The 26,207-nt window shown below is 39.8% G+C and overlaps 3 protein-coding genes across 4 annotated transcripts in view; all 3 read right to left on the reverse strand.

Annotated features, from left to right (window-relative positions):
• LOC131458573 (extended synaptotagmin-2-like) overlaps positions 1-206 on the reverse strand; it is a 35,696-nt gene extending 35,490 nt beyond the window's left edge. The window contains exon 1 of the mRNA XM_058627750.1: positions 32-206. The gene's annotated coding sequence lies outside the window, so the exon portion shown is untranslated. The remainder of the gene's footprint in view (positions 1-31) is intronic.
• Positions 207-2,048: 1,842 nt separating this feature from the next.
• Positions 2,049-9,223, reverse strand: stard3nl (STARD3 N-terminal like). Of its 2 annotated transcripts, none has more exons than XM_058650457.1 (9): positions 9,096-9,223; positions 8,316-8,669; positions 6,420-6,497; positions 6,212-6,289; positions 5,975-6,028; positions 5,630-5,747; positions 3,685-3,783; positions 3,291-3,346; positions 2,049-3,181 (listed from the first exon to the last, which is right to left on the reverse strand). In XM_058650457.1, exons 2-9 carry the CDS (start codon positions 8,520-8,522, stop codon positions 3,119-3,121), a joined length of 753 nt encoding a protein of 250 aa, XP_058506440.1. In that variant the 5' UTR covers positions 8,523-8,669; positions 9,096-9,223; the 3' UTR covers positions 2,049-3,118. The 2 variants fall into 2 exon arrangements, with proteins under 2 accessions (XP_058506440.1, XP_058506448.1); XM_058650465.1 differs by having other exon boundaries at positions 3,279-3,346.
• Positions 9,224-11,417: 2,194 nt separating this feature from the next.
• The window catches only part of vipr2 (vasoactive intestinal peptide receptor 2), a 28,353-nt gene continuing 13,563 nt past the window's right edge, over positions 11,418-26,207 (reverse strand). Inside the window, exons 4-13 of the mRNA XM_058612349.1 lie at positions 25,492-25,583; positions 24,580-24,677; positions 21,691-21,823; positions 20,259-20,409; positions 19,645-19,705; positions 18,616-18,685; positions 17,230-17,321; positions 16,882-17,011; positions 15,785-15,826; positions 11,418-13,334 (exon numbers count right to left, since the gene is read on the reverse strand). Coding sequence (XP_058468332.1) covers positions 13,158-13,334; positions 15,785-15,826; positions 16,882-17,011; positions 17,230-17,321; positions 18,616-18,685; positions 19,645-19,705; positions 20,259-20,409; positions 21,691-21,823; positions 24,580-24,677; positions 25,492-25,583 — 1,046 coding nt within the window. The 3' untranslated portion in view covers positions 11,418-13,157. The remainder of the gene's footprint in view (positions 13,335-15,784; positions 15,827-16,881; positions 17,012-17,229; positions 17,322-18,615; positions 18,686-19,644; positions 19,706-20,258; positions 20,410-21,690; positions 21,824-24,579; positions 24,678-25,491; positions 25,584-26,207) is intronic.

Genomic DNA, 26,207 nt, shown 5'->3' on the forward strand with positions numbered 1-26,207 from the left:
ACTCAACCGCCGAAAACAGCGACTCACTCACCGCGTTCCGTCTGCGACATTCGCTCTTGTTGGGGAAAAAAAACAAACTCAAATTCACTCCGTCAGCCGAGTCCACAGCATACCGACCAGCTTACACTCCGACGACCCTGCCTCCTCCTGGGCACATCCTGCTGTATGAGGGCGGACAGCCCGTCTCCACCAGCCCGCAGCAGGAAGCTGTCATCGCGGGCAAACAAGAAGGTCAGCCTCCGGTGGCAAGAGAAGGAAGGGAGGGAGCTTCAAACTGCGGCGGCAACTGCGGGACCCGGCGCCATCTTGTGTCAGGTAAAAACTTATGGGAATGTATGGAAAGTAAAACAGGTCCCTACTAACACATTTTAAAATCCCACTTTATTCATTTATTTACTGTTTCACAGTAAGACAACTTTAAGAACATTTTTATAAGATTTCAAACTTGAATCGAGCTGGTTTATCTCTAGCTTGGTTTATCTCATATACAAATGCAAACATGTATACAAATATTACACATATATTCATTGTATGTACCCATATACATGTACATGTGTATGTGTTTATAGTAACACACATTTAATATAAGTAAAATAAAATACAGTACATCTTTAACTTTTCATTTTTGGTAAAAAAAATATATAGATATGATAAAGTTTAATAATGATGGAAAATCACTTGTAAACTGCCTCACTATGATGTCTAACCATTGTATATATTTCCCTACTGACTTCTGACAAATGCAATTGCACTCACAACATTAAAATATAATTAATTGTATTTGTCCAAATAGCTCTAAGAATATTTTTCCCTCACATATAATAGGGAGCTAGGCATCTGTTTATGCCAACCAATCAGGTGCTTTAAGAACCATAATTTAGTTTGTAAAAATCAAAATAGCATCATTACGTGGACTGTAAATAAGTGTGGAGGACATCCATCCATTATCTACCGCTTTATCCTCCACCGGAGGCATGCGGGTGGTGCTGTGCCAATCTCAGCTGACATAGAGCAAAAGGCGGGTCACACCCTGGACAGTTCACCAGTCCATCACATAGGGCCACACATAGAGACAAACAACCACTCACTCTTACATTCACACCTATGGTCAATTTAGAGTGACCAATTACCTAATCCCCATACTGCATGACTGTGGGAGGAAGCCGGAGAACCCGGAGAAAACCCACGCACACTCGGGGAGAACATGCAAACTCCATGCGTGTGGAGGACATTTCAGCCTTACAAACACTGAACCCACCACTAGAGGGCACAATAGAGCTGTAAACTGAAGCACCACAGATGATAAGAAGCATAAAACTCATCTTTCTTCCACTCACCATTCTTAATTTAGAGACACACTTGATTGTCTGTGTTTTTATTATTATAATACCAGCATTGTTACTGAGTAAAACGCTATCTATCTTGACTGTGATGTCTTACAAATGCTATTTTAAATCAGAATTTCATGCAAATTTTCTGTGTCTAAGTTTGACAGAAGAAGAAGAGAAAATCCAACAAAGGCAAACTTAAGTTGGATTTTCCATTTGCACAAAACAAATCAGCTCCGTGCACATAATCCCCATACACAATTAACAACTTCAAATCATTTTTGGGAACTTCCTAGCATTTATTTCAGACTTTTCTGACTGTAAACCCAGGTTTGTAAACCACACCAAACCTCATAGAGAAAATCAGTGATTTTAAGATCACAGCACACAGGAGTTGTTGATCCACTGCTGCCTCCATCACCAAGTTCTAATGTCTTGTTTTGTATTGTTCAGATTTACCTCAGTGACGCAAAGTGACCACATGAGGCAGCAGTGGACCGGCAGCTCCTGTGTCCCCACCAGCTAAAATCACTGATTTTCTTTATGGGGTTTGGTGTGGGAGAGTGAGTGGTTTACAAACTTCTGTTCTCTGTTCGAAAAGTTAACCTAAGAAGTAAAAACATTAACTATGTGTCAGTGCCTCATTCAACCACACATAAAATAATCAGAAAACCTTAACTTTAATATGTTAAATTAATAAAGAAATAAAGGAAAAACTCATCAAATTTCACATTTTAATGATTTCATTTTACAGACAAGCTTTTCTTTAAAAAACAAAAAAACAAGGCATGCATGAAGATATGTACAATTATTATTTTTTTATCCACTGCACATCAAGCGCCAAAAGTTGACAGTTTTCAGTATCTTTAACCTGTATGATCTTGATTATGTTCGTTGTAAACACAGTAAATCATAAATACTTTTTTCATCTTTCATTTGCTACGAACAACGTGGTCCATGACTTCAATACAGGCCCACAGAAATAAAACATAAAAATCCTTCCCTTTTTCCCACGTGGAGTCTGTGAAACAAGCTTATGTTGCTTTTCAGTGACTTCATATCCAAGCACATGGATATTGAGAGTAAACATGATGTCGCAATGATACAACATTAACATTAACCCGGGAGGAGAAAACAGTTGGTCTGACGTATATCGATTTATTTGTTTGTTTTAAAGGATAAGCCTCAAACATGGAGGTCCGGATGCTGATTTTCACCACTTTACTTAAGACTCAGCTCATAAAATTGACATCAGTTTAAGTCTATGACATCTTAAGAGACATCTGATGTGATGTTAAAATCACTGATTTTCTCGATGGACTTTGGTGTGGGAGAGTGAGTGGTTTCCAAACTTCAGGTCCTGTTGGCAAAATCTGTCTAACAGTGAGATAAAGACGAGATCATGTTTTCAAGATATCATAGACTTAAACAGACGAACATTTTAATCAGGTGAATCTTTTGTTAAGTGGCTAAAAATCATTTTTTCCTTCCGTCACAGACAGAGCCGGCCTCCAAGTCTGAGAGGGGCGTTGCGCAGTGTCAGTATCTCATAATCCACACTAAGAAACAAAACATTTAAAAAAACAAAAAAAAAAAACTGTAAATCCCTTTACAATGTCAGGCATAAGGTGCAGTTTTTCATCAATATGAATTTTCCTCAAAAAGGTGCAGAAAATAACAGAGTTTTTTGTAGCGTCACTTTTTCTTTTCTTCTTCTTTTTAATCTCTGTGTTCATGCAGAAGACTCACATAAGAACCTGAAGTGCACTCGTGGCTCTGAAGCCTAAAAACTAAAATGTCAGAATGTGTAAGGCAGGATTTTTTTTTCTTCCCTCTGAGGCAACGACAGCGTCCTGAGGAGAGGAGAAACAGAGGAGTGGAGTTAATCGTGTGTGCGAGCTGTCATCATCATCATCATCATCATAATCGTCGTCATCGTCGTGGTCGGACCTGTTAAGTCACCTGCTGAATCAGCCCTTTCTCTGGATCATGTTTATCGTCCAGATCCTCGTCAGAGTCTGAGAAGAAGAAGAAAAGATCAACGTTAAACGAGTAAAATGACACAAAAGAGCCGGAGGCAAAGAGTAGTTAGCTTAGTTTAGCATAAAGACTGGGACATCTTTAGTTTAACCAACTCTACCTCTAATTAACTATAGTTTAAGTTAAACAGCAGTTTGAGTTGAGGTCACTTTAACTCCAAACCAGACCACATTTCAGAGGATTTCTTCAGGATTGAAGTTTAAAGCTGAGCACAAGCAGGTCTAGATTCAAGTTCTCATCTCTGGTGTCGCAGACTGGGCTGGGTTGAGTCTGGACCTGGTTCTGGATCAGTGGGGGGGGGGGGGGGTGAACTGACCTGCCACAGACTCTGGAGGAGAGTAGAACTGTCCGTCTGATAAAGGACCAGGACACATGAGAGGTGCTCGCTCAGCGACGTCCATGAACGACTGGAATCCTGAAACACAGGTGAGACCGCACAGGTGAGATTGTTGTTGATGTGATTATTCTGCCTCTGTTTGTTCTCTGTGAAATGTCAGAGGGAGTGTCTGTGTGTATACAGCAGCAGAGCAGAGGTGGGTGGAGACACCTCCTGCTGAAGGTAGACGCACAGAGGTGGGCGTCTATGCCTTCCAACTGCTGAATGAGTGGGATTTTATACATCTAAAACTTTTCTTTCTGGATCTTTTGATGTTCCTTCCATCCATCTTAAAAGGAACCCTGGCTATGAAGACTTGTAGGCCCTAATAAGCCACAATTGTTCTCTTGTACTAAATATGTTGTCAGAAACACATAAGATTTTGCCATTGATTTGAAAATCTATAATATTTAGTACATATTTTGACATACATAGGACGCCATGTTTTTCGCGCGCAATGCACTCTGGGGGCGATGACGTATGGTGGTTGCACTTGGTAGAATAGCTATTGATGCTAGTGTTGTTGACGTGCTTACAGTTGAGTAAAATGCCACATTGTTCTGCTTTTGGATGCAATGTCCAGTCAAAGGGCAACAAGGGGAGTGATGTGAGTTTGCAATGCTTTCCTACTGACAAGAAGAGGAGAAAGGAGTGGGAAGATGCCTGTGGACGGACACAACTTCCCAAAGATCCAAGGCTGTGTTCGCGACATTTTTCTCCTGATGCATTTGAGGCTTTTAGTCGACCACAACTGCTGAAAGAGCTCACCGGAGCGGCTGGGTACAAACGAAGACTAAAACCAAACGCTTTTCCGATAATTTTCCAACTTAAGAAGCCTAAACGCCCTTGGGAAGCGAGAGATGCTGGATTCTCTCCTGAGCCAACAACCCGCTCCTGCAGTTGCCGCTTCTGTACCGTTAGACGAACCATCGGACAAATATGATCGACGCTGCCACTCAGACAGATTCAGACACGTCAGATGCAGCGGTACAGTGGCCAGCCGATGTGCACCGAGTTGTTACCATGGAGACGCAGTTGCCGCACATACACCACTGGTTTTGTCCCACTCTCGCCTCATCCCGTCTTTGTCGCTCTTCATTTTGATGCTCGTTTTGTGAAACATTGTCAGTGCTGTCCTCCTCATTACTGTTTCGCTCGGGTTCAAATTGTAGTGGCTGAACAAATGACATGTTTATGTCGCTGAACAGTCACAACAGGGTCCTGAAGCCCGCCAGTGCAACCTTATGATGACACTACCCAGAGTGCATTGCAACGTCAACAACAATGGCGACCTACGAGTTGAACTATTTTTACAAATTTTATAAAAACGAAGACATCAAGAAGGTTTTTTATATCACTTGATTATAACTGATACTAACATTTATCTTTTAGGAACTACAAGTCTTCATAGCCGGGGTTCTTTTTAACATAAAAGAAGTACTTCCTGTGTGCAGTGGAGTGTGGGAATGTCACCAGGCGACACAAGATATAAAAGTTGTCTTTAACTCACTGTGAGACCGACTTTTCCAACAGGAAACTAAGGTTTAGAAACCACTCACTCTCTCACACCAAAGTCCATAGAGAAAATCTGTGATTTTAGCTGGTGAGGACACAGGAGCTGCTGGTCCTCTGCTGCCTCGTTCCCTGAACCAGGGAGTTAAGATGCCGAAGTGACAAAAGAAGACATGAGAACTTAATGATGGAGGCAGCAGTGGATCAACAACTCCTGTGTGTGTGATGGTGAAATCACGGATTTTCTCTATGAGGTTTGGTGTGTGAGAGTGAGTGGTTTACTGATGTTACTCAGAGGTTCTCAGCAGCAGGGCGGCACTCACAGCCAGTACAACCATACTTTGTGTGTGCGTGTGCGTGTGCAGGGACTCACTGTTCTCGTCCTCGGCCTCCTGAGGCAGAACCTTAAAGTCGAGCATCCACGTTTCAATCCAGGCCAACACGAAGGAGATGATAGGCAACAGGTACCCGAATGCTCCCTGAGACAGCAGCTACACACACAGACACACAGTGAAGAACATGTATTACGTTCTGTATAATGACCTCATCTGACAAATACTGTAAATAAAAGGTTCACAGATGTTTTGGGTTGATTTTGACCAAAAATAATGATAATAATAAATAGTAATTATAATGTTTTATCTTTGAGCTTCTTAAATATTATCATTATTAAAAGGATGAGGTGTAGCGTGGAGTGTTTTTTTTTTCAGATTCATACCTTTGATAAAATGACTTTGACGATCAGGAACGCACAGCTGACCGCAGTGGTGATCTGCACACACACACACACACACACAATTAAAATATTTTTAGCCTTTTTTTTTTTTCTTCTCCTTTACAGCAAATGTTGTGTGAATTAAATTGAATTGAATTTAATTTAACATCACAACTCAAATGAAAAAGCATGTAACGCCACAGAGAACAGGCATCCCAGAAAGAGGAAAAAACAACTTACAGCGATGGCCCACCAGTGACGGAGTTTACAGACGGCGTACGCCAAGATTAGAGCAGCAAACCTGAAAACTGCCAGCAGCTGAGGAGACGAGAGGAGGGATAAATGATAAGATTAAAAAAAGAGATGTGTTAGAAAACAAAGAGAGAAGAGAAAATAATGAATAAATCACAGTTGAATGAATAAATAAGTGAATAATGAAGAAACCTACAAAGATGTCAAAGAAGGAGGCTCTGTAGTTGTAGTTCAGGACTTCTTTCTCCAGCTGCTCCTGAATGCTGCCTTTCACCTGTCACACATTCACAACAACAAACACACAAATACAACACAACAACCTCAGCTTCAGTTCAGCATGGGAGTCTTTTTAAATTACATACAATTTTGTATGAGCTTCAGTTACTGCTGACTGACTCAGTCACTGAAGAACATTCTCTTGTGTGTTTTAAACCATTGTCCATTTGGCAGAATGTGAGCGAGCAGATTATAATCCTGTCCACAGAGCCACTGATACCATGACCATGTGTCCATGTTTGTTTTTCCCAAAAAGTCTATTTTCTAACTCTAATTCTAATCTAATCGGGTCTAATCTCCCTGCTGTTGAGTGTGAGCAGTGGTTGTTACAGAGGTTTTTCTTCATGCGATCATCTACTTTACTCGTCTTCTGGTGTTTGTGAGTTCACCTTCTTTTTAAGAATGTGTCCAATTGTTGATGTTGATGCACTGACATAATCTCCAGACCTCATATTTGACAATTTCAGTGAAAAGCCACCAAATGCAAACAAGCCAACCTTTAATTTGCTTCTTCTGACGGCAACAGGCGTAACCCTGGCCGTGAAGCTGCTTTGAAAATGGACAATAACGTACAAAATGCTTAGAATTCCTCAACAATTAATAAGATGTTTTTTAAGCTGAGAGTCCACACTTCAATCACATCTTGATTGTTTCATTTCAAATTCACTGCTGTGATGTACAGAGGCAAAATGACTACATTAACTTCTTGCTGGATTCAGATTTTCTCATCTCAAAAGTGGTGAACACGTTGTGCTCAATCATATAGATTTTCCTCTCGTTCAGGAGGAAAAAAACAGCGAGTTAGCGAGAGAAGACGTCGATAAACGTCACAGATTCACTTTGTTAATGATATTGGTTTGAGGGGAATTCCAAACATCAGTGTTGGTATTTTCCTCCCTGAAAGTGAGGTTTGCTTGTTTGTGAGGTTTTTGCCTTGTTATTGATTTACAGGTTTTTAATTCCCCTGCACTGAGTTTCTGAGTCATAAAAACAAATCAATAAAAACAAAGTGTCCAAAATAAAGAATGTAAATAAAAATGATTTTGTTTTCAGTCTGACTCCACCTGTGTTTAGTTTCAGTGCTGCCGGCCAAGTTTTCATTATCTAGAGCGCTTCCTCATTCAATACACAGAGTTATTAAGCGGCGTCACTTCCCTGTCAGCATGTGACCGGGTTCCTGATCGAACCTTGACACTAGTCAAACTAACACATCTGACCATGAACTCATTACAGCTGTAGATAGAACTGATAAAAGGAAATCAACTGGTCCCTCACCTGACTAGTGAGTCATGAACAATGATATGATGATCTTAGGAAAGAGTTTGCAGCTTTATCTCACTGTTAGACAGACTATTCCAATAGGAAACTGAAGTTTGTAAACCACTCACTCTCCCACACCAAAACCCATAGAGAAAATCAGTGATTTTAACATCACACACAAAGGAGTTGTTGATCCACTGCTGCCTCCATCACTAAGTGTATTATTGTCTTAAATGTCTTATTTTGTCACTTCAGCATTTCAAACATTTAATTTAGACTTAACGCAGTGACACAAAGTGACCACACGAGGCAGCAGAGGACCAGCAGCTCCTGTGTCCCCGCAGCTAAAATCACTGATTTTCTCTATGGGGTTCGGTGTGGGAGAGTGAGTAGTATACAAACTTCTGTTTCCTGTTGGAAAAGTGAACATGTTCTAAACTAATCGTAGACTGTTGTGACCGTTTTTCAGGCTGGTTCTCAGCAGCAGGGGGCGCAAACAGTACATACAAACCTGATTATGTACATTCAGTATCCCCAAAACAAACACAAGCCTTACATTCAGCTCTATGATCCAGAGTAGGGTGATGAAAAGGAGGTCAAAGGTGACGAAGAGGCAGAAGGTCCTCCTGACGTCGGAGATGCACTTCTTCTCCGCCGCTGCCTCATACGACTCCACCCGCGCGCAGAGGGCCGCCGCGTTGACCGACCCGACCACTCTGCTGTTCAACCGCGAGTCCGCACTGCTGCTGCACCGGCTGTCCATCACTGACCACGCCCCCTCAAGACCAGCACTGGCCCCCCCACCCACTGGTAAACAACGTTCAAAAGCGAGGACGGACGGACGGACGTTGAGGGGATTCAGGGCAGGACGGTCATTGGATCAGCAAGCTCGTGGAACTGCTTCCTGCATCTGAAGGAAGAGGAAAACAAGTCAGCTCTGAGATTACACACATACAGACACACACACATACACTTCCATGACTTCAGAGGACATCACATTGATTCACATTAAATTTCTGGAGACTAACTCTAACCATAACTACTACTAACCTAAGCTAAACGACATCACTTTCAAACGGAATAACACACACACACACACACACACACACACACACTCGGTCTGGTTTCAATGACCTCTGAGCCATTACATTGATTTACATTCATTTCCTGCGGATTTACGCTAACTATAACCATAACTACTACTAACCTAACTATACAACGTGTGTGCACACACACACAGTGCATTTTTCCTTTCTGTCACTGTTCGCCTGTTAGCTTTTATTTAACAACGATAAAAAACGACGCTGAAGCGTCACACTCGATAAAAACTCGTTACCTTTTTCCTCGTCTGAAGGTTTTAATCCTCACAAACTGTCACTCAACAACAACAGCGGACGAGTCAGCTGTTCTTCTTCTTCCGCTTCCGGTCTCACGGTCGCGCTCCTTCCTCCTCCTTCTTCTTCTACGCTCTGACAGACGACACCGTGTCTCCGCCGGCTCGCTGCTGCCCCCTGCATCAGACTCTCGCAGCTCTTTTCATTCAGTTTCATTCAGACAATATTCTGATGATTATTATACCAGTTAATATCTTATTTAACGTCATATTCATTCTATACTTCTTCTTTGTGTGGCTTTATTTAAATTTTTCTTTTATATTTTTGTTTTTATCTCATATCTTCCAAGTCTATCTCATTGTTACTGTTTAAATCTGCAGTCTCACCTGTATATGTCATAATTTCTTACACTCTGTACTCTTTGTTTTAAACTCCTTGTCACTCAACCACTCACTCTCCCACACCAAACCCCATAGAGCAGGGGTCTCAAACTCAAATGACCTGTGGGCCACTGACGGTCTCGTGTGGTCAGTGGGGGGGCCAGTCAAGTAAAAAAAAAAGCCCAACTTTTTTGGGAAAAGCAACAGTTGCGGTGGATGTTATGAGCTCATATCAGCAATATGCCGTATTAATTCCTTTTTTTTAATATGTACTCTATTGCCTTGTGTGAGCTTTTCTGTCTTTTACTTCTTCTGTCTTTTATCCATTATTCTGTATAGCACTTCGGTCCACTGTGTTTGTTTTAAAGTGCTTTACAAATAAAGTTGGGTTGGATAATTTCAAAATATAAGTGGTTGTTTTAATATGCAACAATAAAAAAAGATGCAAAATTAATCTATTCTTTTAAAAATAAAAACATATAGAAATTACTCATTACAACTTGATGCCGCCACTTTGAGACCCCTGCCATAGAGAAAATCAGTGATTTTTACACACAAGAGTTGTTGCTGCCTCCATCACTAATGGTGTATTTCCACTAGCTCTACCCGCCTCGCCTCAGCATGACACGGGTTTAGGTTGCAAAAAAAGTACCTACTGAACGTGGGCGGAGTCATCACTGAATCGTGGATTTAAAAGCAGCCGTGAAACTTGTGGTTTTAAAAAGTTCACTTACGATGGATTTATGGAAAACAAAAGGCCGACAGACACGGAGTCAGAGCCTGCAGCTGCAATTATAGGAAATGTGATCCATCACTGGAGGTTTGAAGAAGAAGAAGAAGAGCTTGCACAGTTTTAATGGAACAGTCTTCAGACTCGAGAGACTTCCACAACATTCAGACACTTACACAGCAGCATAGATTCATACATGCTCACATGTTTTTTTGACGCTGCAGAAGAACAGATTTTAAAGCCAGATTATGACAGAATGGAGCCATGGGTTCCACTTAGTTTACAACATTTTAAGTGGAAAGTGATAAAAATTATTCATTCTTTTAAATCGTGGAGAGAAAGTGGTTGAATCTCTTGTAAGACTTTCTGAAGATAATCTGCTGAATTCTCCAGAACTTGAGTTGAGACAATTAAAAGAAAAGCCTCAAAGTTTCTGGGTTTTATCCTCTTTTTAAAAACATGTTGTCGTCTCTCGCTGGATCCTCTGTTCTTTCTCTTACATCTCTAACAGCGACGTGAAGCCGAGCTCTCGCTCATCGCCGCAGCCCTGACTGTTCTTCCGACCAATTAGCGGCGTCTTCCTCAGGGGGCCGCCGTGTCAGCTCGGATCACGGCAGCTCGACAGCTCGGGGCGGGTGAATGAACGCAACGTGCACATCGCTGACCCCTGGAGGCCGCGCAGCTCTGAGGGCGGAGCCAACATTCAGAGAGTTAGGAGGAATCGTGGAGCTGCTGCTCTCTGATGTAAAAACAGCTTTTCTCTTCCGTTAGTGTCTAAAATGGCTTGATGACAAACTGGAGCCAAAATTAGCATAACAACTTCCTGTTGCCACTAATGTTTTATGGCAAATGATTTACACAGGAAAAAAAAGTGGGTCTTATTTTGCTAAGGTGTACAAAACCGCTACAAAAACACCACTAAAAAGAAAAGATAACATAAAAACATGTCTTTTATTTTCTAGGAATAACAACAGTAAGCTCATTTTTATTTCTAAAAGTAGTAAAAAGTCAAAGTCAGTGGCTCTTATTTTGAAGGCCATATGCACAACCACTACAAAAACAAAAGATTACTTAAAAACATGTATCTTATTTATCTTATATAACAAGTAAAAGTGTTTTTTAGTATCATGGCAAAGGGTTTACACAGGAAATAGTAAAAAAGTCAGTGGCTCTTATTTTGAAGGCCAGTGTGAAAGTTATGTGCACAAAACTGCTACTGGTTACATGACTAAAACAAAAGATAACATATAAACACGTATTTTATTTTGCTACTAAAAACATAAAATAACTTCAATAAATTCAAATGTTTTTAGAGAAGTCGCCTGGGGGTCCCAAGCTCATCTGAAACATGGAGTCCTACAAGGTTTAATACATGGCCCCTTTATTAAACTCCATCGACATGCATACAAAAAGCTCACCTGTGAAAATGAACAAAAACAGAAACAAAGTTCGCTATTAAGCAGACGATACTCCAATATATGCCTCAAATACCTCGTCTTTGCCTCAGTCCTCGCAGATTCTGGAAGACAACTGAGGTGGATTTTTTTTCACGCGTTTAAGGCACAGTGTTGGACAGAGTAGAATAAATAAAACATTTGTCTCGTGGCAACATTTAAATACAACACGTAACATAAACATACACAATAAGTATAGCATGTTTTTCTTTTTCGTGGCATCACTTGACAAAGTTTCCTGTTGGATTCTACGAGACGTTTACACATTTACGTAAACACTGACATTATCATGCAACTGCTGCACAAGAATAAGAACAACATTAGAACATTAAAATATATTGTTTTTTTATGATTAATACTGAAAATATTGAAAATTGTCACGTATTTAGGGTCCAAGCACTCACACAGTGGTGCGAGGACCTATTGGATTTCCCAGAATCACATTTTTGACAAACTAAAGTTTGGTGAAAACCAATGAAAATCTGCACACACATCAGAACTTTTAAGGGTAACACGTAAAGGGGGTGCATCCATCTTGGCGGGTTTTTTTTGCACGTTTCTTAAATGAATGAGCTCGACTGAGCATGTTAATCGCACCAACATACAAAAATGCAACAAGTTGTACTGAACACATCAAAGATGAAAAGTTATCAAAAGGTCACACACGACTACGAACATGAACTTGACCCAACATGAAGTCAGCCAATTCAGACGCTATTTTGCCATGAAAAAAGGAAGTGGCCTGTAACTCTGCCGTACGTTGAGCGATCTGCTCGATTTGCAATTTTTATAAAACCGGTTTTAAATTCCCCAGCGTTAGCTCGCTGTTTTGCCTCATAGACATAAAAAGTCAATTTGGACCATGACCTCAACTCAACACGAAGTCAGCCATTTTGAATTTGGTGTCCAGCAATTTGCACGTTTTGTAAAACACAATCGTCCGAGCGCGTTAATCGTACCAACATTAAAAAAAACAAGTTGAGAGTCAAGTTGTACTAAACACATCAAAGATGAAAATTTAGAAGCCTCAGAAGCCTTTTTATTTTTAAAAGGTCTCACAGATTCAGAAGGGTGTGGCCTCGGCAGCCATCAGAATTTTTCATTCACCACGAAACAGAAAGTAACCCTGTAACTTTGCAGTACATTGACCGATCTGCTCAATACTTCACAAGTGACAAAAGACACTTGACCAGAAAACATCAACAGATGAAAACTAAGTCAAGGGCATAGCGCCACCTGCTGGCAGCACGGTGGCTGTGTGGGCCTACACAATGCTGCCTGCATTTAAATTTTTTGGGGCTGATGTTAAACACGTAACACAACATATATACTGCATGCCAATAATATAATCTCAATTATGAATTTTGTGTTATTTATAAGAACTTAAACCTGCGTTTTTGTCTCTTCAGGGGATAGATGGTAACCCGTTTAGGTCCGACAAAGGGACCATGTCATGGTTTGTTACTGAATTTCCTGAAGACTGTGTTTGTCGTCGCGTTCTTACAGCACCGTCGTCTCTGACTGCAGGATGGACTGCGTTCGGGAGTTACGATGAAACTGCACCATGTGTTCCGAGCCATTCCGCGACACAAAAGTGTTGTTGTGTTGGCGATTTCTGCTCAGAAATCGGCAGTTCAGACACATGCTACGCCACTTCCTCTTCAGCTCGCACTGAACCTGCAAGAAACAAACATGTAATAATGACTTTTCTGTTGAAACAGAATCTAGGGTGACCATATTTTCATTTGGGAAAACCAGGACACCTTGTCGGGGGGGGGGGTTGAAGGTGGGGCGGGGCGGGCTGGGGGGTGGGCGGTCATGTGGAGGATGCTGCTGCTTTAATAGTATTTTATTATTATTCAATTATACCGGTATATTATATTATATAGATAGAACAAGATATTTAGTTGGTTTATTAAAAATGCTTTTCAGTAAAAGTCAATAACAATAACTCCAATAACAAATGATAATTTTATTCAAAATGTATTTATTCAAAATGCTTGAGTCAACAATTCCTGTAATGAATGAACAGCTCTTTTTGAGCAATGCACTAGTGCAGTCCATGGATCTGTAACTGTTGTGGTGTTTCACTGTGTGAAATGACCATGCAGCCTCCGCTGCATTCACTGCATCCTCGTTCCCTGGTCTGAGAAAGTACTGTGTGATCGAGCTAGCACTACCCTCGCCTCGGACAGCTGTTTTGTGCTTCTCTGTGTCCAGGTGGATTTTCAGATCTCTTGCACCTCCATTGGACACCGAGACATATGTGCCTGCTTTGCACACTGTGCACAAGGCTTCCCATTTGTCTCGACCCGATCTGAAAGCCGGGAAACTCTTTAGCAATTCGTCGGTAAACGAGCACTTGCGCTTCGGCATGTTGCTTGCGTATGACTGACAGTCACGTTGTCTACGTTCTGATTAATAGGGCTGACAGCATAGGGGCGGGGATTAGGCTACGTCGCACGCAGCGCCGTGGGCAGTGCCCTAGTGCATGTAAATGTAATGGTCCAAAGAAGGTCATTTTAAAAACCAGGACATTTCCTCACTTTCTAAAAATAACCCGGGACACCCGGGACAGGACGTGAAATACGGACATGTCCCGGGAAATACGGACGTATGGTCACCCTACAGAATCCTCTTGAAGGAGAATTGTTGTGAAGATGCGTGAAGATTGAAAAGTTGTTCAATCTTCACGCAATCTTCGTGTCCTTAAAGACTTTCATCTTTTTATATATATATATATATATATATATATATATATATATATAATTTTGTCTGTATCAAATTTGGCATATATTTGTCTACAGTATAATACACTGTGAAAGAAAATAGTTACACTCCTCACCTTAGGTACATAAATGTACCATTTGAAACCCATTATAACCTACTTTATTTCCCCCCCATGAGAATGTAAAATAATGTTTTCCATATTATTATGCTTATGCGGAACTTAAATTTATATTGTTTTACTATTTACCAACACTGACCCACTGACATAGAACCAATGCCCCTGAAAATCCACTAGGTGGCAGTGTTTTATTATCAATGACATACATTTTGCCAAAAGTTTGTGTTGAGTTACAATTTTGACCTGTATTCCCATGACTTGCCAATAATACACTGTGTAAAACAAACAGTTACACTATTCACCTTAAGATTAGAAAATCAAAACAAAATTCAATATCATTATGGTTTTACTGACCTTACATTTATACTTACTATTCAGCAATATACTGACCTTTTGGCATGGAAATATTACTCCTGATCATCCAATAAGTGGCAGTATTTAAATATAAATGACCAATGGAAGCCTATACTGACACTATTAAAACTGAATTATGCTTGTTTGTCTTAATAATCAGTAGTGATGATGGTTTCAAAAAACAAACAAACCTACTGTTTAATAATGGTTTAAACAGTTTTGCCCTTAAGGTCCTGAGAGGGTAGTTTTAATTTTTACAAGTGACACTACACAAGAAAATAATAATAATAATATAAAAAAAGTCAATGTTGTTGTGACAGGGTTGTGTTATATCATATCATATCATGATCATGTAGTATATAAAAATTACAACATATTTAGTTTTTTTAATGTTGAAAATTGTGTACTTTTTTGTGAAAATGTGACAAGATGAGGTTTGATGTTGAGACTCAAAGTCTTAAGAATATATATATTTAATATAGTGATTAATAGCAGTTTTAGGTCAAATATGATTGGTACAAAACACAAATTCAAGTAAAATATAACTATAACTAATTTGTCATATTATATAATTAGCCATTATCTTCCAGGATAATTTTACACACTGTACCTTCAAAGCAATGTTCTGCTGCTTTGTCCCAGATATTTTTGGTAAATGTGATCCTAAATATTTGTAATGAAAATTATCCTCATGATTAAACTGGGACATGCACACTCACTGCCAAAATAATTTACTGCTCATCAAATGTTTTAATGACATTAAGATGAAGCTGTGTATTTTTAAAACAATACATCGTGTTATCAGTGGAATGCAGAGGGATATTAAAAAAAACGACAACGCAGTGTTATTATTTTTCGTCTCTGTAAAGTCACACGATAACAAGGAAACAATGAGTCATGGAAGTGCGACATGAAAAAGTCTTACCTCACTGTTCAGGAAACAGTAAAGAATGGCCACAACCAGACCCTGAAAATATAAACAACACTAATGAATATTAAAGCTGTAGTGCGTAACTTTTAAACATAAACAAATATCTGTCACATTCAACGGAAACACAACTTGATTTTCTTGTTCTTTCTTGAAAAGTTTAGGCATCATTTCAAGAAAAAATTCTTCATAAAACAGGAAAAGCCACCAAAACGACTCTTAATGCTGTAGTGCATGTATGTGGCGCTGTAGCGCTGCTCCAATAATGCTGAAAATGTGTCGTAAACACTCAGAAATTGTCTTTAGCCTCTTTTATACTGAAAATAAGTGGGTAAACCTGGGATTTTAAACCCAAGTGAAGCCGTTAAAAAAGCCTGTTAACAAAATTCTCACTGTTCGCAAAGAAATAGAGCCGAAAAAGAGGAAATTTGCGCGGGGGTCGTGCACTCACGATGATGTGATAGAAGTGATAAAAACACGTTTTCATTGCAGAGAAATTTCATGCGGATTTAAAACCCTTTAAAAGTGAATAATAGTTACACTCTTCACCTTAAGGACATAAATGTACCAACTGAAACCCGTGATAAACGACTCTATTTCCACCTCCATCAGAACGTAAAATCATGTCTTCCATATTATTGCTTATGTTGATCTCAAATTTGCATTTTTTAATGTACCCCTTTGTATAGAAAAAATACACCTGTCAATCCACTAGGCGGCAGTGTTTTATTATAAATGGCATACATTTTGACTTCTGTTCCCATGACTTGTCTATAATTTACTGTGTCAAACAAATAGTTACGCTCTTCACATTAAAGACATAAATGTACCAACTGAAACCGTTATAAAAGACTATTTCCACCTCCATTATTGTAGAATGTAAAATCATGTTTTACATATTATGCTTATGCTGACCTCAAATGTAACTGTTCAATATTATACTAACCCTTTGGCATGAAAATAAGTCCTGATTTGGTTTTCGGCCAGTGGAATGAGTTATTATGTGTGATTAATGTGATTAACACTGGAGCTTTAAACACATCAAATACAAGCCTCCGCTCTCTCTGCAACGCCATTTACGATCAAGAAAATACCTGGAAAGATCCGAGGGCCAGGTCAAAGAAAATTTTATAGACCTCTGCGATGGATTCACTGAAACAAACGAAAACCACGTAGTGGATCCCAAAGAGAGGAATCAGCAGGAGAGTGGATTTGGCCAATCTCCTGAGAAAAGAAGCAAACGTTAGACACAGCATTTTACGACAAACAAAAGTGTTTTTTTGGTAGCCAAATAATGCTTTTTTTTACTATGTAAAAATGGATGTTCAAGAATGTAAAAAAAAACAAACTGGAGCTTTAATGTTAGTCATGTTTCATTAACTTTCTTTTTCTTTCCTTCTTCCTCCACCAGGGAGAGATGATGTCGCTCATGTGACCTGTACCTGTACTGTGATTGGTCGTTGCCGCCTACATCAGGACACCTGAGCTTCTGAACCAGGATCCGGATGATGCTGATGAAGAGGATAAAGTTCACCTGTGGGACGAGAGGAGACAACAACAACTCCTGAGCATTAAAAAGATATTTGAGATTCATTTTGGAGGCACTGACGCGTTGTTACGTGCGCCCCCTGCTGCACACGTGTGTTAAAAACTGGTATAAAACAAGAAAATATGGAGAAAAGAAAGATTTTAGCCACTGAACAAAAGATAGTCTACGTTCTTTTAAAGGAACATTATGTAAGAAACCAGCCATTTCTACCCTGTAAAAATAAGGACGTTCATTTTACTTTTCTAATATTAATTGTATGTATTTTATTTACGATGATTTGAAACTTTGTGGTAAATGACAATGGGAAAATCTACTTATAATTCCACAGTCACTAGTTTGTGTGTTTGTGTGTGTGACGTCACCAGTCTCACGCAGCCGTTGCTATGACGTTATGTTAGAACTGTATGATACTAAATCTCTTTCTGACAAAGGGAGACATGTTATAAATCAGTAACAGTCATGTGACAGACGAGCAGTTTTTAAAGGACTCTTGTCGCGCTGTTAAAATGAGCTTCTGTCTCCAGAGAAACCGAGCCGTCTTTCATGTCATGAGTTAAATATGCCGCGTGTGATTCATAATAATTCCATTTACATGCCTGTTTATCCCAGAAAACACCTTCATCTTCCTTTTAAGACCAACGTCCTCCCGCTGAGACCCTTAAAGGTCGTCATTCAGCGGGAGAACGGGGATGGGCGTCAATTTGTGATGTTTCTGTTAGCGATGCTAAAACAGATACACACTATTCCATGAATAATCTAAGGGTTTTAATTTATATTATTTTAAAGTGACAGCTCAGGTGTGATCGAGTGACATGAGACACAAGGACAAACTGGCACTTAACTAATGTACGCAACGGCCACTTAGAATGATCTTTGAATGGACTTTTCCAACAGGAAACTGGAGTTAGTAAACCACTCACTCTCCCACACCAAAGTCCAGAGCTGCTGGTCCTCTGCTGCCTCGTGTGGTCACTTTGTGTCATTGAGATTATTCCAAACGGAGGTTTTCCAACACAGAACTCGCTAAATAACACACACTGTATGAACTTAGTGATGGAGGCTGCAGTGGATCAACAACTCTTATGTCCCTGCAAGCTAAAATCACTGATTTTCTCTATGGGCTTTGGTCCACAGAGAAAATCAGTTTCCATAAATCATAAAGTGATAAATAAATTCTCAGTGAAAGAACCTAGAGTCAACATTTCCATTCACAGGAGTTGCTAAAATATCTTTTTTATTTATTAAAAACATGTGCAGACAGAACAGAACCTCAGCCTACCATGATGGAGAATCCAATCGGTCCATTGATCACCCAGTTTGGTATCGGGTTGTCATTTATCTCCCAGCATCTGAGGTCACCATGAAAAAAGAATAAAAAACATTTATTTTATTAAAAGAACAAACTCACTCTCCCACACCAATCCTCATAAAGAAAATCAGTGACTTTAGCTTGTGGGACACAGGAGCTGCTGGTCCTCTGCTGCCTCGTGTGGTCACTTTGTGTCACTGAGGTTAATCTGAACAACAGATTTAAAACACTGAAGTGACAAAATCAGACATGAGTACTTAGTGATGGAGGCAGCAGTGGATCAACAACTCCTGTGTGTGTGATGTTTAAATCACTGATTTTCTCTATGAGGTTTGGTGTGGGAGAGTGAGTGGTCAGAAAAGTCTCTCCTGATGAGACGAAGTGACAAACATGTTCTTTAGATGTCATAGCTGACTGCAGCTTTAATGTGTGATGTCAATGGAAACCACACGTTGTGTTTTTCCTCACAATTCAGTGATTATTTTTTACTTAATATGTTTTTATTTCAATTCTCAGGCACAGTAAATACACCCACACAGCAGCAGAAGCATCAGCAATACATGTCATGTCATGTCATGTCATGTCATTTAGCAGACGCTTTTATCCAAAGCGACTTACAAGGGAATTGAGTACAACCTGGCAGGGGTGGAGTTGAACTTGCGACCATGAAGTCTTTTGCACACAGGGTACCGGTCTTAACCACTGAGCTACCCACACCCTTCAGCATCAGCAGCAGCAGTGGAATGATGCTTTAAATTGCTCTTGTGGGATATTTGTCTCATAGCTGCTTACAGATTATGTTTCACTTGTGGATTTAATGAAATAACACAAGTGAACTCCCCAGAGATCAATAACCAAACCCCCCGCCCCACCCCCTCATCGCACGCTGACTCACACAAAATAACAATAATAATAATAATTCAAATGTCAGGACTTAATCCACAACTTAATGTGTTTACGACGTTGTGTTTTGATTGGCGACTGTCGGCTGTCACTCACCCAGTGTCCTCCAGATAAACTCTCGTCATCACCCACGCAAACACGAACACTGTCGGGATTCCTGCGAAAAACACACAAATATGATCTACGACATAATTCATAATCTAACTATCCTGAAACTTCAGGTCTGGTGAAAACGCAATGTTGGCATAGTTCCCGGGCCCGTGTGTTGCTCAAGGGCTCTACAGCACCCCCTAAGGTGAAAACAGAGGCAAAACTGAGTTCCACAAAATTTCCTAAAACTTGGTGGGAATATGTTTTAAGACCAAAACGAACAAAAGACTCGACCGTAACCATGGCCTTAACGCAACAGGAAGTCGGCCATTTTGAACGTTGGTGTCCTTTTGTTGCGATTTGTGCCCTAAGACACATCAAAGGCGAACGACAAAACAATAAAACACCCAAACATTTTATCCAATAATAGTAATAACAAAACTTGTGTTGCTAAAAATCTACTTTGACCCTGGATTACTCCAAAAGTAAACCGTGAAAGTCGTTCACACTACATGTGCATGAAGTACAAGAAGTAATAAGTACAATATAGAAAAAACAGAATTGAAATAATTATGAAGTCTTAGATTGTGTTGTTGTTGTTGTTGTCGTGGTTTATTTACCCCAGCCGATGAACATGTAGACGATGAAGTGTCTGTTCTCAGAGAAGATGACGACGAGCAGAGTGTGAAGATACAAACCCTCCACCAGCAGCCAGAAGAAGTTCGCCATGACGAAGTACTGAAGGAAGACCAGGCTGACCTTACAGTCCAACTACAGAGGGACAGACGGACAGACAGTGAAGACCAGGCTGACCTTACAGTCCAACTACAGAGGGACAGACGGACAGACAGTGAAGACCAGGCTGACCTTACAGTCCAACTACAGAGGGACAGACGGACAGACAGTGAAGACCAGGCTGACCTTACAGTCCAACTACAGAGGGACAGACGGACAGACAGACAGTGAAGACCAGGCTGACCTTACAGTCCAACTACAGAGGGACAGACGGACAGACAGTGAAGACCAGGCTGACCTTACAGTCCAACTACAGAGGGACAGACGGACAGACAGACAGTGAAGACCAGGCTGACCTTACAGTCCAACTACAGAGGGACAGACGGACAGACAGTGAAGACCAGGCTGACCTTATAGTCCAACTATAGAGGGACAGACGGACAGACAGACAGTGAAGACCAGGCTGACCTTACAGTCCAACTATAGAGGGACAGACGGACAGAGAGACACAGAGAAAATGGCGTTTTTTATGTAATAAATGCTGGTGAAAATGGACAAAAATTGGGACACAAATCAGAACTGGTGACATTTTTTTATAAATAAGGTCAATATGCGAAAGTGGTGGAAAATGGCTCAGTAGTGCCCCCCAAAGTTGAAACTTGGTAGGACAAACTTGAAACTAAGTTGCACCAAATTTTTACGAAACTTGGTGGAAACATGTCACACACCAAGACGAACAAAAAGTGTATTGGGACCATGACTTCAACTCAACAGGAAGCTGGCCATTTTGAATTTGGTGTCCATCGTGGTGATTTTCACCTTTCCTAAATGAACTTGTAAACTCGAACACATTAATCATACAAACATTAAAAAAGTGTTAATTTGTACTAGACACATCAATGATGAAAAGTTACCAAAAGGTCCTTCAGATTCAAAAGGGCGTGGCCACGGCAACCAATTCTGGCGAGATTCGACCATTCGCCACAAAAATCAGGAAGTGCTCTGTATCGGCTCGATACTTCGGTCAATGTGCTGGAAACACAAGAGACCGACCCTGAACACGTCTACGAACATGAACTTCACTAAACAGGAAGTCAGCCATTTTAAATTCAGCTGCCGTTTTGCCACGAAACAGGAAGTGCCCTGGAACTTGTGGCGTACATTAACTGAACTGCATAAAACTTCACATGTGTGATAAGAGACCCGGCCATAAAAGTTATGGGCACAGCGCCATCTGCTGCTCGGTTTCAATTTCCCTCCTCTGCGACATTTAGCGTTAGTGTTACGGGAATTGTCGTGTCTCCGTGACGACCTCACCAGTGACGGCTGGTTGGAGCACTGCGACGTTCGGCTGAAGAGGATGTTGTCTTTCACCAGCACGGCCACGGCTCTCAGGACGAACGAGAAGAAGAGGTTGAGGTGGATGTAATTCCTGGTGCAGTGAAGCTTCCTGTGTACGGGTTACACAACCAATCAATCAATCATCAATCAATCAATCAATCAATCAATCAATCAATCAATCAATCAGGAAACTGACGTTTGCGGGGACACAGGAGCTGCTGGTCTTTTGCTGCCTTGTGTGGTCATGTTGTGTCACTGATTTAAATCTGAACAAAGCCAAAATATTATAGAGACATTTGAACTCAGTGATGGAGGCAGCAGTGTGTGTGTGCCTGTGTGTGGGACAGTGCGTGTGTGCGTGTGGGACAGTGAGTGAGTGAGTGTGTGTGTGTGTGTGTGTCTGAGAGTGAGTGGTTTACAAACGTTCAGTTTCCTGTCAGAACAGCGAGAACATAATCTTCAGATATCGTAAACTCAAGGTGATGTAGATTTTGTGGTGTTAGAGTATTTTCCTGGTGTCTCTGATGGAAACCACTTTCCTGAGCTACTTCAGGACCAGGTTTATTGGCAGGTGTACTCGCGGTCCACATACTCTACGGCTGATTTTCACTTTGAGAAAGTCAAAGTGAAATTGGAAAACAAGCCGTTTCCCTGGTTACCATTTAGAGAAAAGGAAATGAAAAAGAAAAGAAAACAACAATCATTGAAAACAGAGAAAGACAAAAACTATTTATTATGAGAATTTTCTTCTAACCTAAAAAAAATTAATATTAGAGCAAATAAAAATAAGAAAATAAAGAGAAGGAGAAATATATAGTACATATCAAATTGTATAATACCATAAAAATTATGTTAAAATTAAAAGTATTATATCACTGTTCTTATATTATAATAATCCTTCACTTTCTTTACAATCACTTTTTAAAGTGTTGTTCCTTATGTGCTCATTAAAGCGTAGATATAAAAAGCCTTCAGTTATAAAAACTAAAGCTTCACTTTATACATAAGAGGATTTACTAAAATCAAACGACTCACATGTGTTAAATTAATCAAGCCCCGAGGAAACTTTGTTTTCTCTCCACTCAAATTTCTCTTCTCAGATTTTCCTTCATTTCATTTTCTTGCATATTTACGCCGTTAAATACCAAGATTTCACTGCTGTGGTCAAACCTCAAAAATAACACAAAATAATCAAATAATCAAAATGAATCTAATACACCTGTAAACTGACACACACACACACACACACACACACACACAAACCTCATGGTCATAATGCATTATCCTCATAAACATCAGAACTAAGTCCCTAACCCTAAAACCAGGTCTTAACCCTGAAGAGGACCAGACAAAATGGCACTACAAGGTCAAAAGATAGGGGTGGACATTGCACGGTCCCCACAAGTATAGAAAAACATGTACACACATACACACACACACATATTCTTATACAGTATTCTTAGTGAGGACACTATTTGACATAACACACTCACAAACCCCCTTACCTTAGCCTACCCTACCTTACCTTAAGTATCACAACCAGATGTCTTAACTTTAACCCTTAATTAATCTAATCCCTGATTCTAATCCTAAAACGTTAACCCTGGAAAAAACCCTTTACACTTGTGGAGACCAGACAAAATGTCCCCACAAAGATACACACACATACACACAGTTGTGGGTGTCATGTCCCCACAAAGATACAAATACATGAACAAAGTCACACACACACAGGTTTGTGCAGCTGTTCTTCTGAGAACCTGAAATTTTCGGGGACTACTGGTCCCTTACCCCTAACCCTAACCCTGAAGAGGCGACACATAAAAGAACACACACACGCCTTTAACTGGAGCCAATGTTTGATGATTTAAATTAAAATTAAAGCGACAGTTTTCCCTCAGACTGTGGAGACGCGTTGCTCAATAAAATGAATCCAAATGAAAAAAATTGTGGAAAACGTTGAACAAGCTTTTTCGATTTAAAACTAATGAAATGAGAGGCACGTCACTGTCCCTGGAGGGCAAAAGTGTAACAACAGCTTTAGAACAACACACATCAAGACTGAAGTCACAAAATATAAACAACACAATAAAAAAAAATCACATCTATAAACTATTATTTTATTCTCAACTTCTGTTTTTTTGGGGAAAAGTGATATAATATATTTTTACTTAGTGATATAATTAAGTAAAAATTATTTATATTGTGGTTTTATGATGATTTTCCAAGTTTTTTGATCAAATAAATAAAAATATATTATATAATATTTTTTATGCCGATTTTCTTTTTCAAAAGTGATAGTGTAAGTCGCTTTGAATAAAAGCGTCTGCTAAATGACATGTAATGTAATGTAATATATACATATATGTATTGTGTTGTTGATTTCACAATTTTTTTTGTCTTTCTCTCTTTTTTGGGAAAGAAAATAAATAAAAAAAATATTAAAAAGAAATATATAAAAAGTAAAAATTTGCTAAATTGTATTTTATTATGATTTCCTATGTGGGTTTTTTTTCAAAAGTGAAACATATTTTGTTGAATTTTTAAGATTGTGATTTCTTTTGAGGAAAAACAGGAAAAAGGTTATAAAATAGATTAAAAATCTTTTTTCTCTTTCAGAATTTAGATTTTGTGGAAAAAGGGGAACATGTATTTTTTATTCATAATTGTTTTGATGCGCCAGGTTGGTACTAAACAAACTAATATAACAATAAGACAATAAACACAGTTAAAAGCAGCCAGAAATAAAGCGAATCGACTTAAATGATTTATTATTATTATTATAAATGCGTTGTGATTTGTTGAGTCAGTGTCATGTGACGTTGTGTCATGTGACGCTTAATCAGTGTGACGGCGTGTTATTACCGGATCAGACACAGGATGGCGCTGCCTGTGATGAGGGCGATCAAAGACAGACTGTGGCCCAGAGTGTAGAGAGTTTTCACCACCACGTAGAAAAGTAACTGCAGCCACAGAGACAACAAGTGACATCATCACTGTGAAAGGGTTACAATCATGTTACTGTTATTATTATTGTTAGTTTATTTCAATCCCATGTTTTCACAAATAAATGCAGATACATACGAATTCATACGAGGAGCCTATTGTAATCCTTCAGATTATTATTAATATTGCTTGATTTGCGGTCATTTCTGAGGATGTTAACGAGCAGAAAAACTCTTGAAACTTGGGATGGAGGTCAGGTGTGGTGAAAAGGCGATGTTGGCATTGTTCCTGGACCCGAGTTCCACCAAATTTAAAAAAAAAAACTTGGTGAGAAGATGTTATCGACCAAGACGAACAAAAGAGTCGACCGTAACCACAGCCTCAACTCAACAGGATTCCATTTTGAAATTTTGGCGTCCATTTTGGCGATTTGCACCTACGCAAATGAGCGAACTCATCTGAGTGTGTTTGTCACACCAACATAAAAAAAAACTCAACACATCAGAGGTGAAAAGTTGGTTTTGCAGATTCAAAGCGATTATGGTGCTATGATAACACGTGTTATTACTATGTTGTATTTTCAGAATTACACTGTAAAAAAAACTTCCTTTTCCTCTAAAACCAAAAATTATGGCTGAACACAAAAAAGCAGCTCAGTGGAAACTGCTGCTGTTTCTGAGATGTGTTTGAAAAACCATGAGATCACACACACGCACAGTGCTGTCGGGCACATTAACCTTTAAAAGAAGCAGCTTTTTCACCACTAGCTGGTGTTAATTACCCGCCGGCCTGGAGGCCTGACAGGCTGCTGACACAGTCACCACTCCGTACCTTTTCCTGGCTCGGGTCAGACTCGCACACGCTGCTGATGTTCGGGAAAACCTCGGACCATCCTGTCGACGTGCAGTTCCTGCTGATGTTACCTGTGAAGGAGAGGAGGAGGACTCAGAGTCAGAGTCTGTTATCTGATAAAATCTATATCAGTCTACCATATCTTAATATTATGTAACCCTGCTTTTCTGGGTCTTCTTCTGAATCTTCTCTTTAGAAGAAAAGGCGGAAGCGACTGTCAGAAATTGAAACTGAACTATCACAGTTAGAACTTGCCTACAGGACTTCCTCCAGCCCTTCCACCTTACAAAATATTCTTAAACTTAAATATGAATATAACACTATCCTATCCAGTCAGGTATGCGATCAATTGTTTAAGATCAGGCAGAAACATTTCGAGTTGGGGGATAAGCCCCATAAATTACTGGCCCAACATTTAAGAGGCTTGCAAGCTAGTAGAGCCATTCACAAGATTAAATCAAAGACTGGAGAACTAGTTATTGATCCTAAAAGTATAAACAATCGTTTTAGGGAATATTTTGAAGAGTTATACATGTCAAAAGCAAAGGGGAATGTTTCTGACTGGCTGGGGCGCCCAAGACTCCCTAAATTAAGTGAGGCTGCTCGTGAAGCTTTGTATTCTGATATTACCACGCAAGAGATTCTGGATGCTATAAAATCATTTCCCAATGGCAAGGCCGCTGGCCCAGATGGTT

Source organism: Solea solea, chromosome 1 (assembly GCF_958295425.1).
Source record: "Solea solea chromosome 1, fSolSol10.1, whole genome shotgun sequence".
NCBI classification, from domain to species: domain Eukaryota; kingdom Metazoa; phylum Chordata; class Actinopteri; order Pleuronectiformes; family Soleidae; genus Solea; species Solea solea.

Excerpts from the sequence above, each read along its gene's own strand:
- stard3nl (XM_058650457.1), bottom strand. The coding sequence starts at position 8,522 with ATGGACAGCCGGTGCAGCAGCAGTGCGGACTCGCGGTTGAACAGCAGA. Across the intron at positions 6,498-8,315 it reads TCTGGATCATAGAGCTGAAT|GTGAAAGGCAGCATTCAGGA; the intron begins GTAAGGCTTGTG and ends AATGTGTGACAG. Across the intron at positions 3,784-5,629 it reads GGAGGCCGAGGACGAGAACA|GATTCCAGTCGTTCATGGAC; the intron begins GTGAGTCCCTGC and ends CCTGTGTTTCAG.